The sequence below is a fragment of the Atractosteus spatula genome, chromosome 14, assembly GCF_055471065.1.
Source record: "Atractosteus spatula isolate fAtrSpa1 chromosome 14, fAtrSpa1.hap1, whole genome shotgun sequence".
NCBI classification, from domain to species: domain Eukaryota; kingdom Metazoa; phylum Chordata; class Actinopteri; order Semionotiformes; family Lepisosteidae; genus Atractosteus; species Atractosteus spatula.
Window position 1 is genome coordinate 1,663,574 of NC_142719.1, and position 14,964 is coordinate 1,678,537.

General features: G+C 46.8%; 1 protein-coding gene across 1 annotated transcript in view; it reads right to left on the bottom strand.

Moving 5' to 3' along the window:
- Positions 1–1,068: 1,068 nt before the first annotated feature.
- col8a2 (collagen, type VIII, alpha 2) overlaps positions 1,069–14,964 on the bottom strand; it is a 54,145-nt gene continuing 40,249 nt past the window's right edge. The window contains exon 3 of the mRNA XM_088931758.1: positions 1,069–8,962. Within this exon, the coding sequence (XP_088787884.1) occupies positions 7,035–8,962 (1,928 nt within the window). The 3' untranslated portion in view covers positions 1,069–7,034. The remainder of the gene's footprint in view (positions 8,963–14,964) is intronic.

Sequence of the window (14,964 nt, forward strand, 5' to 3'; positions counted from 1 at the left end):
GCTACTCCAGACAACATGTCTCTGGTTTGTGGGAGGAAATGGGAGAAGCCAGAGAAAACTCACATGGGCCTGGCGGCGGGGGAGCTGGATGTTCTCCTAGGAAGAACATGCAAACTCCACCCATCTTGACTTCAGCCCAGGACTGAGGGGCTGTGAGGCGTCAGGGCTATTTGCCCACTACACAACATCTTTTCTAGGACACTCTTGTGTCCCAGGAGCTTATGATACTGCCACCCACTGGGGGAAAATAAGTTATTACAATTGAAAAAAATGAAACCCACTGTTCTGGATCCAATAGAATAAACCTTTCCCAGGACATCACTTGCAAGGCGTATCTGTGTTCGGATCTTGTTCGTCCCAAAATTATTGTTCAATTTCTCATGACAAATACACCCCGTGTACGGGAGCAAATCGTTGGGAAATGAGAGTGCATGACTCTTAAGTGATACACTTGTACAGTACAGTATGTATACACTTGTACCCAGAGCTCAAACAGTCCTGTGCAGCACGATTTAACCACAGTCAGTTTTCATGAGTATTGTAGTTTTCTACAATGTGCACTGAAATTCAAATAAGATGGATATACAGTAAAATCCCATTCTTTTTTTGGATGTCTCAGTCAGTCATTTTTTTAAAGATACGATTTAGTCCCTGCACGCAAATTCTGCATGATTCAAACATGTCTTGCAGAATGCCTCTAGAAATCCTTTATATTCTGGGGGTAAAATCTCTACCATAGCCCAAAAGGCTTCTTCGGGATTCCATTATTTCTCCTGTGAAAAAGTCCTGCAGGATGTTCCCTGTGGGATATTTTCAGAGATCTACAAATATTTTGGCACTCTCCTGTAGGATCATATGTTTATTTATCATTTCTAGGTTTGAAGGCAGTCTGGAAGGATATTTTATGTGAGGGGAACATTTGGTGATTCAATCATTTTTTCCAGGCAAAACCAGTGAGTTAAGTCTCTTAAATGTTACTATTGCAATTCTGACTACTTACCCTATTATAATACTACACCACACTAATAAAAATAATAATAGTAGTAATAAGAAGACAAAACACATATACAAGATACTCTTTATTGATGTGGTATCAATACAATCAAGTACTGTAGTTTTAGTTTCAAAAGAAAAAAATCTTTTAAAATCACAAGAAAAACAGGAGTGCATTTTATACCCACTTCCTATTACAGACAGTGCATGTAATAGACAATTTCAAAGAAAAAAACAAATATCCTATAGTTTGCTACATAGTACATTAGACAGAAAACAGAACTTACATAAAAGCAATCCTTCAAAATCAGCGCCAAGGTGCACTGATTACTCATTTGAAAAATGTAGAGGCAGTCACATATCCTTTTAGCAAATACATACTTTTTGATTTAGATATCCAGTTGTAGCATTGTTGTCATATTATACAAGAGGGCTCTGAAACATAGTTTTACAATGTCTTTTTTTGTGCAAATGGTAATGCAATGGGCCAATTTTCTAATCCAAAAGAAAAAAAATACAATATCCCTTAGGAATCTAAATAAGGCACTTTTTCTTGGCTGTATTTTCTAAAGTAGTCTTTCATTATATGAGCACTAAATACCTGCTTAAATTTGCTTTGTAACATTTACATACTTCCAGCGGGGGGAAGTGACAAATACACACAATACCATGCATCCTTCTTCATGACACCTGCTAAGAAATGGGTATGAGTAAGTTGTACAGCATGTCATTCTTGGAGTACACAAAATAAAGGAAAAACAAAAATAAAAAATAAAAACCAGCATAAATAACAAGAACATGCCTTGCATTGTCTAGGAATGTCACAATAATGATCATTTACAAGCCTTTTTCGTTAACTGCAAAGTATACAACAGTGCGAGGGAGTGCAATTCGGAAATACTGGAAGGGAAATACTGTCGGACACGCATGTATTTTTTTTCTAAATCAAGCTAACAGGCTTTAGAAGTTAAATTAAATACAAAAAGAGTTAGAGCTGTATTTTTGGAACACGTATAGAGCTGAGTCTTGTGACTCTGCGGATTAGTTTTGACAGTATAATACACTTGCTTGACTCCGATCCATTAGAATGCACGCCCCGTTAGTTTAGATTGGTCGCGTTCCTTAAAAAAAAGCGTTTTTGTGAAGTTTTCCTGACGTTTGGGGGGCTGTACTTTTTTTTTTAATCATAAGGCTCGCTTCACTGTTCAAAATCCACTTTACTGCTCACGGATTGTCCTTATAAGAACGTGGGAATCTGTTTTTTCCCCCACCACCTACAATCTATTGACTGTAAACGCTTGGAAACCAGAGTGTACAAATGAAAAGATGGGGTGTAACTGAATCATTTTGGGAAGTACTCTAGTCCCGAAGCGATGCCGAGGGCTGTTGCTCTTCTCTCCAAGCTCCTTCTCACATTCTTCGCTTTCATGTAAAAATATGGTCGCGACCATCAACTTGTCCCTTGTCATAATCAGCAAAATAATACGTTTGCAAGGAAGAAGGAAAGCTCAACAGACATTCGCTAAAAACGTTCTACAGTACAGGAAAGTGTATTTAATAGGCTAGTTTCCAACTTACATCTCAATGGCACTAGATATGAAGTCAGAAGGATGACAGACGAGAGGGGCCTGCGGTTCAAACGGCCTGTTTGGTTTTCAGTAGCTAACTGATCCGAGACTCTCGAGCAGCTCTTTCTTGAGAGGATCTTGGCTTCGAACTCATGACTAGACATCTCACAACCCAGATATTCCTCAATGCACTGTAAACTACGCTGTAGCAAAGGGTGCTTAGATTTAGTATAGGTGATCCATTTAAGCGTTATTCACCAGCAACCTAAAAGGCGTCGATGTTGAGATTTTTTTAAGCGATTACCATCTCTTTCAGGGACCACAAATAAATGAAAATAAAGCTTGAAACCTAATACTGGAGTACCCGGCAACACCGGACAAGACAACGAAAGGATAAAAGCGATGGCGTTCCCCCTTGAAAAGTGCCGAAAACCTGCCTGATCATGCTTCACCTTCCTCTGAAAAACAAACTATTTTACCTCTGACTGCAGCCGGCAGTTGCCGAAGCACGTGTGCTGACGTCACAGGGTTCCTGCAGGAGCAGAGCCGCGGAAATGACGTCAGCCCCTCCGAAGACTCGCCCGCGCGGAGGGTCGGTCCTGCGGTGCAAAGTAGTTGCCTGCTGCTCGGAGATGGGGACAAGCGCGATCCAATCCCAGCGGGAGCCGGGGGAGTTTCACGCACGACACGGACTGCTGTTGGCCCTTTCATCGAGACTTCGCGTTTCTACCGACCGCCATGACACGAGCCAAGCGTGAGGATTTCGGTAATGTGCTGCGAAGCTGGGGGAGGACAGCACCGGAGTGCGCATTGTGCCTGGACAGCAGGCGTGGGAACAATCTAATTGCAGTTTGCTTTATCCCGTCACCCCATGGCAATGCTCACCTGCAGCGGTTTTACATTTGGTTATCATCGCGTACGTGTGCATGTTTCTGTGATCCAGTTCCACAGTGATCCAAGGATAATTAAGGCACACGCCGTCATCCCTCTCTCAGGCCACTCTCGGTCTCGATCGGGGTCATTTTGCTGTTGCACAATCTGGACCTTCGGCCTCTGTGTCCAGGACAGAGCCTGCAATCTCTTCGAGCCCTGCTGTCCCCTCCTTCGCCACTGAAGACACTACCAAGAGTACACTGGAGCTATAGCCATTGGGTTCTCCTGACACCTTCCAGCCAAGACAAGATCTTGAGAGTTCAAGGGAAAGAAGATGAAGCCAAACATTGACTCAGAAGCCCTATCTTATCATCGCCCCCACATGAAAACATCTACACAAGCCAAACACCCAGCGCCATGTGGGAATTAGTCTGGACATGGTTTTAATGACCTAGTGGAAAACGTAGCACATATCAGTTAGTAAATTGAGACAAAGATGAATGCTAACTGTATTGACTCTTAACTCTCATGCCTTTGCAAATTGTAGAATGGTATTCTGTCTCTGCCAAAACAAAAAGGAGTTTGAATGATAAAAAGCTGATGTATTAACATTGTAATAGACCTGTGGACATTGTTTCAGAATCATTCATGGCACTTTTGCTCTGCACTCAATGGCTGTTAAAAAAAAAAACAGAAGGAGGATGTTGCCCTAGATTTGCCAATGATATTTTAATCCTGATTGAATTGCTCACAAGTTTTCTCAACCTGCATTTTATTACAGACACATTGTCAGTGCTAGTTCTGTGCAGTCCCCCTGCTCTGAAAATAACATGTAACTGTGCTGAGAGGACAGTTCATTCACATGTAGTGAATCTCCAAAATGTACAAATAGGCATTACAAACACAGTACTGACGAACAAGGCGGCATGTACTAGTACTTTGGACAAGATACCCTCAATTCTTCTAACTGCAAGATGTTGCTGCTTGTTGAAACATCATGAACAGACTGCCCAATGTCCTCTGGATGAGACGTTAAACCCTAAAATATCCATCCGCTCATTCCAGGTGAAGGTTGCAGCAACCCGGAGTTTATACCAGAGGCTATTCCAGCTCAGAGTTGAACTGCATAGTCAATGGGACACCAGTCGATGGCAGGGCGCATGCAGGGGCAATTTAGAAATGGCAATTAACATAGCCAGCATGTCTTTGGGAAGTCTGAAGAAATCGGCAGATCCCAGGGTCACAGAGCTGTCAGGCAGCAGAGGTGCATTATTACAAATTATATTATTACAAAGCCTCTTACAGTGAATTTTGGAAAATGATCTAATTCCTCATTTAGTGTTATTGCTCAATATTGCACCTCAGGTGAGTCTGTAAATGTGTGATGGGTCTGCTGAGGTGCTGTTAAAATTATATGCATTGTCCGCACAACACGGGTCTTCCACAGATCGCGGTTAGTACACTGGTAATATCTTTACAATCTTGTCCTTGAAGAGCAAAAACAGGATCTGTCTTTTCACAGTTACAAAACTGTGAAAGTTAATGAAAATACTTCACCATTTTGTATTTTCAGGCCAAGGTACATGTACTGAGCACCATAGTGTTCCTAAAGAATCTGTCAAAAATCTGTTCAGATTATTTTTTAGATATTTCAGATTGGTTTTGGAACATTTGTTTTCTTGTACTCAGTTCTTAAATGATACATTTGCACTTCTGCACGACACAGTCATATCTACATTCTGTCTCTTTCTGGTTTCGAATGATGAATTATTACGGCAAAGAACAGAAATCAATAATAACTACTTGCATTTATATGTGGTGATGCCTTCAAGAGAATGCATCATCTTCAGTTCAATTCTTTTGTGCTTCTCCTAGATTTGCATGCACATCTGCTCGTATAATAAATGAGAACATGCCCAGCAGGCCTATTCATATAGCAATATTCCTTGATCATGTTCTGAGTATTAATAGCAAACAGATTATATGTCATGGGACACCTAACATTAAGTTGTACTAACAACAGGCCTGTAGCCTGTCGTTAGTCTCCTTCCTCGGTAAATGTAATTATAAATGAATACTTGATAGAGTGTGGAAGTGTAACACTGTGAGAAATAGAATTGGAAATGACTCTGCAATAAAATTGCAAAATCATCAATCATTAGTACATTATGGCTGCCTTCTCCACCCTGGAATAACAATTTATATTACACCTGGCAAAACTGCTAATTGTACTACATCAGTGTGGCACCAGTGGCTTTAAATTGTTACCCCTGAACGCGGTTTTGAATGCGTGCATTTTATGGTCATGTCCCAGTGATGATGCCACAGGCTTGTCAGGGGGACACAGGACGTGTATGCGTCAAAACCCAAAACAGAACTTGTAAGATCCAGCACCATCGCGGAAACTCATCAATCTCTTTAGGGCAGAATCCAGCAATACCACTAACACCAGAAGCTAATCTTACAATCTGTCCCTTCTTTGCAGGAAATTCAAAGAACTTTGCATGAACGTCTATTGTCTAAATTAATTGTCCATGTCTGTTTGTCATTTGTGCCTTTTTTTTCTTTTTCTTTTTCTCTAATGTTACTGGGTCCAGCTGAACGAGTAAGCATTCCAATACGCTTGTCATATATGGCAAATAAAGAAATCTTGAATCTTACTGACACTATAATGGGGCTACAATTACAATTAAGGTGCTTCAAATGTTTTCATGAACAGGGGTAGGCAGTCAGGTCGGGGAAGAAATCAGGAACCAGACTTAGATCTTCTTCCTTCCAGGATCTATCTGGTGCCTTTGGCCTGTGTGCACAATTGTGCGGTTGTTGTGCTATTAGCACACTAGAATTTGAAAGTATCTCCTTTGTCCTAACATTCGGAGAGGGTACGGCTCCCTGCGCCTGTTTCACTTTTGGGTGGCAAATGGGTTGGATTGCTCCCGACTGAGAAAGAAAAGAACTGGAATCAGAAAACCCCGTAAGCTCCCCAGTCCGATCTCCTCTTTCCCCATCCCACGCGTGCTTGCGCGAGCCAGATACCGAATTAACCCCCGCTAACCCTTGGTGAAGGGTCGGGCCGGGGCAGAGGAGGCTAAAATTCCATTTAAACAGGAGGAGTTACCTTTGGAGTTTTCCTTCTACAGTGAGCAGGAGTACACAGAGAGAGATAAAAGAACTGCAAAGAGCATTCTGGACAGCTGGAGTGGTTGCAGGAGTGTGGCTGGGTGTCTGGGCAGGACCAGGGGCAGGCGGCGAGCAGTCACAAGGGTAGGTTTCTAACGACAATCACTGACCGACGGCGGAGCAAAGCCCTTAATAGTCTGATTTCCATAAAACAACAGCAACAACAATAATAAAAAATATTAATAATAAAATAATATAGGCTAACAGTAAAAACGAACGCAACATTAAAATAAAAAAATAAACCCCCAAAAAACAAGACTGGAAAGGGTGAGACAGGTTGCCGCCGAGCGAGAGTGCCTTCCTAGCTCCGGGCTCTTCTTTTGCTCACACAGTCATTTTGTGTTTGTTTGCTGTCGTTGTTGTTATTCGATATCCATAAGTATGGCTGATGTTTCGAGGTGCTGGCGCTGTTTTGAGCCGTTATGTTGGACAGAGCAGGAACCCTGAGAAGGATGAGTGGATGTACTCGGTGGAGTATAACCCATTGGCCTGGTCTGAAGGCATCTGCACCCACACCTGGTCGTTCTCCTTGAGCTCCAGCACGGCGCTGCCGGAGGCCTGGTCCATGTAGCCCTTCTTGTACTCATCGTAGGTGTACGTGGCTGGCACATTGTTCTTGTACAGCGCCACCCACAGGCTGGTTCCCTTCACGTGGACATGGTAGGAGAAGTAGTAGACTCCGGCCAAGGGGCTGGTGAAGATGCCGGTGGCGGGGTTGTAGGCGTTCTGCCCGTTGTACAAGGTCTTGTCGAACTTGATGGGGATCCCAGAGGGCGGGAAGGGGGTGCTCAAGATGGCGGTGAACGCGGGCGCCATGCTGGCTGACAGCTCGCCGCGCCCGAACTGGGGTTTCCCCGGCTTCCCACCTCCCGGCACAGTCTCCCCTCCGACCCCGTTCTCCTCCAGCCCCATCACCCCTGTGCCTTGCCCATTGATGAAGGCTCCTGGGGGACCAGGCGGCCCAGGTGGCCCCGGGGGCCCTGGGATCCCGTTGACACCAGCAGGGCCGGGCTTTCCAGGGGGCCCCTGAGGCCCTGGGGCTCCCTTATCACCCAGCCGCCCCTCACCCGGGAGCCCAGGCAAGCCCGGCTCCCCCTTCAGGCCCGGAATACCCTGGGGACCCATGGGCCCTGATGGCCCCTGGAGCCCAGGGATCCCTGAAAGGCCCCTGGACCCGGGGGCCCCAGTCAGCCCTGGCTCCCCCTTTGTCCCTGGCACTCCTTTCAGCCCTGGAGCCCCTGGCAATCCTATGTGCCCAGTCTCACCTTTAGGACCTGGTTTGCCCAACGGACCGTGAGGTCCAGGCAAACCTCTTTCCCCTGGGATGCCAGGCTTCCCATCCAATCCACTAGGGCCTTGATCTCCCCTGATTCCTGGCAGTCCGGGAGGCCCTATGGGACCCACTTCGCCTTTAAAGCCAGGTATGCCGTGTTTCCCTGGAAGCCCACTGGGGCCCTGAATTCCCGGAGGCCCGGGCAGTCCCTGCTGGCCCGTCACCCCCGGCTGGCCGTCCAGCCCAGGCAGGCCCTTGTCCCCTGGCATCCCCGGTTGTCCCGGAGGGCCCTGGTCGCCTTTCTGGCCGACAAGCCCCGGCTTGCCGAACCCCGGCGCCCCCGGGAATCCGGGAGCGCCCCTTGGACCTGGCTCCCCCTTGGGTCCGCTCGTTCCAGGCACTCCAGGCAAGCCGGCTAAGCCTGGCTTGCCCACTCCATTTAATCCCGGCTGGCCCTGCAGACCTGGCGGCCCCATTTCCCCGGTTAGCCCAGGTTCCCCTGGGGCCCCCTGGTCTCCTTTGGGCCCCACTGGCCCCGGCAGCCCGTTCAGCCCTGGTTTCCCTATCCCCTGCAGGCCAGGCGGCCCGGGAGGTCCGGTGATGCCGCTGGGGCCCCTGGGCCCCGGAGGGCCTGGCTGGCCATTGCCGTTCTCTCCCTTGATGCCACGTTCCCCTGGAGCCCCCTGCCCGCCCTTCTGCCCCGGCTCCCCCCTGGCCCCCGGCGGCCCCCTCCCGCCGGGCAGCCCGGGCTTGCCGTTCAAGGACAGGCCCGCGGGCCCCGGCAGGCCCGGCTGCCCCGGCAACCCCCGGAGCCCCGGCTCGCCGCGCTGGCCCGGCTCCCCCATCGGCCCCGGCTGCCCCTTCTGCCCCACTTTCCCAGGCAGCCCCGGCAGCCCCGGCTTGCCGATCCCGGAGAATCCTGGAGGCCCCTGGGGCCCGGCCTGGCCATTGAGACCCGGCTTTCCCACTCCTGGTTTTCCTGGCAATCCCGGTGGCCCAGGTGGACCTCTGGGGCCCGGTTTGCCTTGCGGGCCCGGCTCCCCCTTCAGCTCCATGGGCAGCACAGGTGGTAAATCTAAGACAACAGAAACAGACAGAGATGCCTTTGGTGAGTGATGGGGCATCCAGTACTGAAGATAATGGGGCACCTGAAAGCCAATTATACACCACATGTAGTCACAGCTGCGCGTTGCAGACATGGGCACTTTTTTACAGACTGCAGGACCATTCACCCACTAGTTCCAAGCTGCAGAAAAAGGAAAGAGCGATTCCTGTCACATCAATGCACCGTAAACTCTTGCCTAGACAGGTCTTATTCTGCCGGGCCTGAACATGTGCATTTTCACGCAAAACAGTCGATGACTGCAAGAGGAAGTCGAGCAAAGAGAAAACGGTCGCCAATAAAAAAGAAAATATCCATGGAAAATAACTCTGACTCAGTCAGGTTTTAAAGATAGAAGCTAGTAAAACTCTGTCTGCAGAGAACATTATGCTTTGGAACACTATGAAAGAATAGGCAAGCATTCATCAAACATGTCCAGAAAAGTACAGCTTCAGAAATGACAATTGGCATGCGTCTAAAACAACGTTATTCTGTATGTTATGAAGTGTAATAAATATTGTTTGCTGAATCTTCTTTGTCAGTCAAACCTTTTCAACACTTATTCTTCAATTAATTTAAGAAACTATACAGGATGCAAATACTTATGGCTACAATTACATAGCGATGTGCACTTTATCTTTTAAAGGTTTAATGATGATTGATCAATAAAAATCTTTACTTTTTAACACACATTTAGCTCTTTAATGAGGAGCATTAGACCAGAACAAGCCTGATTGAAATGTACCTGTGACTGTGGCTGTAAATCAATCAGGGCCTAGTTTATAGCTCTTTTTTATTGCTGCTGGGCAGACTAAACTATTCTGCCAACAGATTATCCCTGTCATTATATCCCAGTTAATGTTTCCCAGTCACCCCACACATGGTTATAATTACACACAAGCCATGACCTCGGTCAGCTGATAAGGGAAAAAGGCAAGCTGAGTGCCTTTTGAAAGGGACAGCCAGGAAAATCCGGCACAGCCTTTTGCTGGAAAGAGCCAGAATGCTTGTCTGTGCTGCTGGCTGCTTGTTTTCCAGTCTGTTTCGGGATAGGTGGAGAAGGGTCTCGACTGAAATAAAATGAGTGGTGGCAATGCTGACGAAAATAATCGTCATTGCAGCTCGACCTGTGCTATTTTTTTCTTGGAAGAGCTGGAGAAGAGAGAAGGGGTGTATGTCTCTTCACAGATGAATCTGCTTGGGGCTGGATTGTATCAGGACTGTGGCTCATAAACCAGTCCCAAATTTCAAACCCAGAGCACAGAGCCTTTCCACTGGGTGGGAGAAAAAAGCTGCTGCCAGACAAGAAGATGTCAAGTTCTGGGCTGTGTTTTGCAATGCGTAATCAGGCTGAGTCCTCGCCTTATGACCCCTGCTGATGAAATATTGAGTTTCCCTTAAGAAGCACGTTTGTCCTTTCATTTGATGTTCTCTCAATTGCTCTCGTTCTGCATTATGAGCTCCACTGTTTCTGTCAGGAGGTTCTCTGATAAGACCAATGTGGCGTCTCCAGCCCGCTAACATTAAAAAGCGCATCTCCTGTACACACAGCATCCTCAGGGCTGATCGTTTTACTCATTTCGTCTTATTCACACAGCTGCCCTAACAAGCCCAGGGTCGGTACCACCGGAGCAATACAGTACATATTGAGTAAATTCTTCTTCGCTGCAGCTGTGCTTGAACTTCTTGATGTGCAGGAGAATAAAATAATAAAATATTTTTTAATAATACACTGGTAGAACCTCTGAAGTCTCTTCAGTCTAAAGGGAGTGTCTCACACCGACAGGCTGGAGGAACTGGGTCTCTTCAGTCTGAAGGGAGTGTCTCACACTCACAGGCTGGAGAAACTGAGTCTCTTCAGTCTGAATGGAGTGTCCCACACTCACAGGCTGGAGGAACTGAGTCTCTTCAGTCTGAAGGGAGTGTCCCACACTGACAGGCTGGAGGAACTGAATCCCACTTGCTGTTCACTAAGGCAATAACAGAAGACTTAGACAGAAACTGATTCAAGTCACTGACAAAACTAACTTACAGGTGGGTAGCTGCGTCAGCATGCATAGTCTGCAAAGGAACAAGGAATAGGTTTATTCCATGCTGAAAAGAGAAGAGAGAAAACACAACGTTTCGGCTGTGAAGCCTTCTTCGGGTGTGAGGGCTCACACTGCTCACATTACTTGTTCCTTTGCTAACCTACAGGCTACTTTTGTTGAAGTTGATACCCTGGCATCTTTCAAGAAACAGCTGAATATCTGTGCATCACTTAGCTATTAACATCCAAACATATAGATGGACTGAATGACCTCCTTTTTTGTAACATATTTTTAAAATTCTATTTCCTGAATCTACTTTAGCATTTAAAAGGCAATTTGCTCCCTTCCTGAGCTAATCATGATAATAAATCACAGACCGAAGGACAATAAATCACAGTATTCAATTTCCCGGTGTATCTGGTTCATATCTACAAGCCAGTCGCTCTCTGTAAGTCTGAATGTTTTACAGATGTGGAAGGATTTAACCAAATTATTGTCCAGAAAACTGCAGCTACAACACGTTTTTAGGAAAATCACCGGAGCGCAGGTGCGTTACAGCTGGTGAAAGATTGCCATCTTGTGGCGACACTGTGAAACTGCAACTGCCGCGGAGGAATATTCCGAGATACCCTTCTGTGAACTCGGTCCACTTGCTTGGTATTTGCCTCAACTTTACAGGGGTTTTTCCAAGCTTACAGTTTTGTCCGTTACTTTAATTTCCTTACAATAAATGTCTAAGCTTAACAGTTGGAAATTAGGGTTTCTAATTGTCCTGAACGGCGCATAAACGTATAAGACGAAGATCACTTTTGAGATATAGACCATAAGGAGTAAATAGATTTTACTCTGACTTTGTTTTATACTGGAGACTGAAAATATTCTATGAAAAATAAATTCATAATTATGAAATCTCGGTGTTGCAGGATAAACAGAGCGCGAACTGTTTAGAACAGATTTCAGTAAAATTAATAGAATATAGAAGCTGCAGGACCATTCTGTTCTCAGAATAATTAAAAAAGAAAACAGGTGGCAAAAACAAAAGCGATAGATACGTCCAGATAAGTCTCGGTCCGGTCGTTTGGCGTGGCTCTGGTGTTGCTCTTCCAGGTGCATGCAAGGCCGTTTCGCCATTTTTCTGCACTTTTCCTCTTGTACCTGCTAGGTTCGTCTGTATCTGCTTTGTATCTGTTTCTTCTTGTACCTTCGTCGTTAAAAGCTCGTCTGCGTCTGCGGGCTGCCTAAGCAGCAAACAGCATGCCCGTTAGGATTGATGGTTTGAAAGCAGGGCACCTTTTCTGCTGTTAGTCAGAAAAGGCTGTACTTCGGTTAGGTCCCCGGCAGACATCTAGATACAAAAGCCACACTGCTCGTCTTTTCAAAACAAAAAATGTTGTAAAGATGCCATTCGACTGCTTCCGACATACTTGGCCGCTTGAGTATGGGGACTGCCACTTGATCAGCAGGCCCCATTTGCACTATTTGCATTTGACGCCAGAGCTGTTTTTAATGGGAAGCCTCTCACTGCCTGGCAGCTGGCTTCACGTTGCCTGCGACGGATTCCTCCCCCCGGAAATATCAAGCGCAGAGCTGGGGAGCCGAGACGCTCCCAGCTCCCCTGTCAGCGTGGTGTCTGAGGGTGTACAGAGTGCCGTGGGGGGGCAACAGCGCGGCGTGTGCGGGTTTTGCGCAGGAACGATACCCGGGCCTGTGGAAACCCCCCGCCTCTCCTCGTGGGAAGGGCCGAGCGCCGCCCTCACACCCGGCAGCGACGGCACACGTTTCGACCACGTGTGCGCGCCGCAGCCCTCGCCCGGCCGCGGGGTCGCGCTCTCTGCAGTCACCGCTTGGCCGCAGAGCCAGCAGAGGCGCTGGACTCGCCCGAGAAAAAAAAAACTTTACTTCGTTGACTTACACAAGAAAGATCTGTCCTACAACTGAGCTGACAACAGAGGAGCGAAGTACAGGAGAATGCAAGTGGACTGAAACAGTGGAGACCACAGTGCTGCTCATGGGAGGCCATGTCTTTGAAAGTAGAGCGAGTTAAGAGAAAGTAAAACCCAAGATGCTGGAGCCTCACAGCTCCTTGAACATAAAAAAGTACTACTGTACACTGAGGATGATGGATTGACTGTTCTCTGTCTGAAGGCTCAGTACTGTATTTACAGTATTTTGTGTGTTAGCATTTCATTCTAACTCTAAGAAATAAAAGAATGACAAAATAGTTATTGTATGTTCAGCTGTAGGTTTTTACATGGTCGTGCAATGCAGCCTTTTGCCCAGTAGGTGGGGATGGAAACGTGAAAATGGTGCGAGTTACAGAACTGTACAGCCTAGTCTCTTTGCTGTACGGTATTTAAGCACACGAGTTCACATGTGCATGGAGTGCCGGCAACAGGCCGGTACAATAACTGCACAGGAGAATTCAGAATTATCTTGCAGACAGATGTTTGATTCTTACTTTCCCACACAGCGCTGAGCACGTCAGGAGTCCAAAATCCAAATAAAAAGAAAAATAAGTAATAGGTTTATTCCATGCTGAAAAGAGAAGAAAGAAAACACAACGTTTCGGCCGTGGAGCCTTCTTCAGGTGTAAGGTGCCCTGCTTTCAAACCATTAATCCTAACAGGAGTGCTGTTTGCTGCTAAAAAAAAAAGATTCTTTTTCTTTTTTCAAAGCCTCCGAGTCGCAGTGATGCTCTACAAAGGAAGGGCTTCCTTCCCCCGTCATGGAGTTAGCCACACGGCAGCTGGTGTGAGTCCGTTCGGAGAGCAACACGAGTGGTGCTTTTCGAAAAGCTCCTCCCTGGAGAAAACCACAGCTCTCGGCTCTCTCCGTCACAGGAGCAGAGGGCATCTCAGGCTCTGGCCTCTGCTTTCATGCTGCTTTTCCTAAACCACCCCAGCGGGAATGTGGATCTGGAGGTGGGGAGTCCTCCCCGGCTTCTTTAGTGCCGCCTGTACTTGTCTCACTTCGTTTCAGAAACTGGCTCCCAGTGCCACAAGCTGGGCACCCTGATGCAAGGGTGTTTGTTGTATAACCCGCCCCGCAGAGACGGCCTGACCCGGAGGCAGACCGGCCTGACTAGAGCACTGTGGGGCAGTGAGTGTGTGCAAGGGGCTGACAGCGCCCGAAATGAGCGCCGATTGACTCCCCGGTCAATTCATTCCCTCCGCCACTGCGGAGAGCGTGGCGGCAGGCGGATGTCACGCATCAGACTGTTCCTCGCAGATCCTGGTCCAGATCTCAATGGAGAGAAAAACAAACCCGTTCCTAGCTGGAGACTACATAGAAGACAATTAAAAACAAAGTTCCTTAATATACTGTAATTGGCATATCTTGTTTAACAGATTTCTGGGCTATCTTCTGTAGAAAATGTGTTCAGGTGTCCAGATTGGCCGCATACCCAAAACATTAGGCTTAATGCAACAAAAACATAACCTGACCACAGGCCAGATTTAATCTCATAGCTTCCTCTTTCTGAACTCTGCTGCATTTTCTGCTCCTTCCCTGTGTACAGTAACCTTGGTTAGCAATATTTTAGCACCTTCTACATTTCTAAACTGTTGGCAAAGGCTTGAAACTGAAAGTGCACTTGCAACAGAGCCCCGTATGTGCTGTCAGCCAGCTTCCTGCATTTTCCTTATCGATTGTTCTTGTCCTATTGTTACGGCTACTGAAGTGTCTCAGGATCTAGAAGCAATGGTGTTCTCAGAGCTGGAGGTGGCCTGAGATGCGTGAAACCAAAAGGAAACTTCTGGTTTACCCTATTCAACTCCTTCGTAAATCATTGAGAGCCTCCATCAGCGAGACACCCAGTATAAAAGACAGAAGTGGGGGAACACATACACAAAGGGAGAAGGAAGAGACAGCAAAAAAAACTCAGGATCTCAGAATGACATGTTTGAAATGGCCAGGAAAAGCAGGAGAACTAGGAGTAGTGCTGAT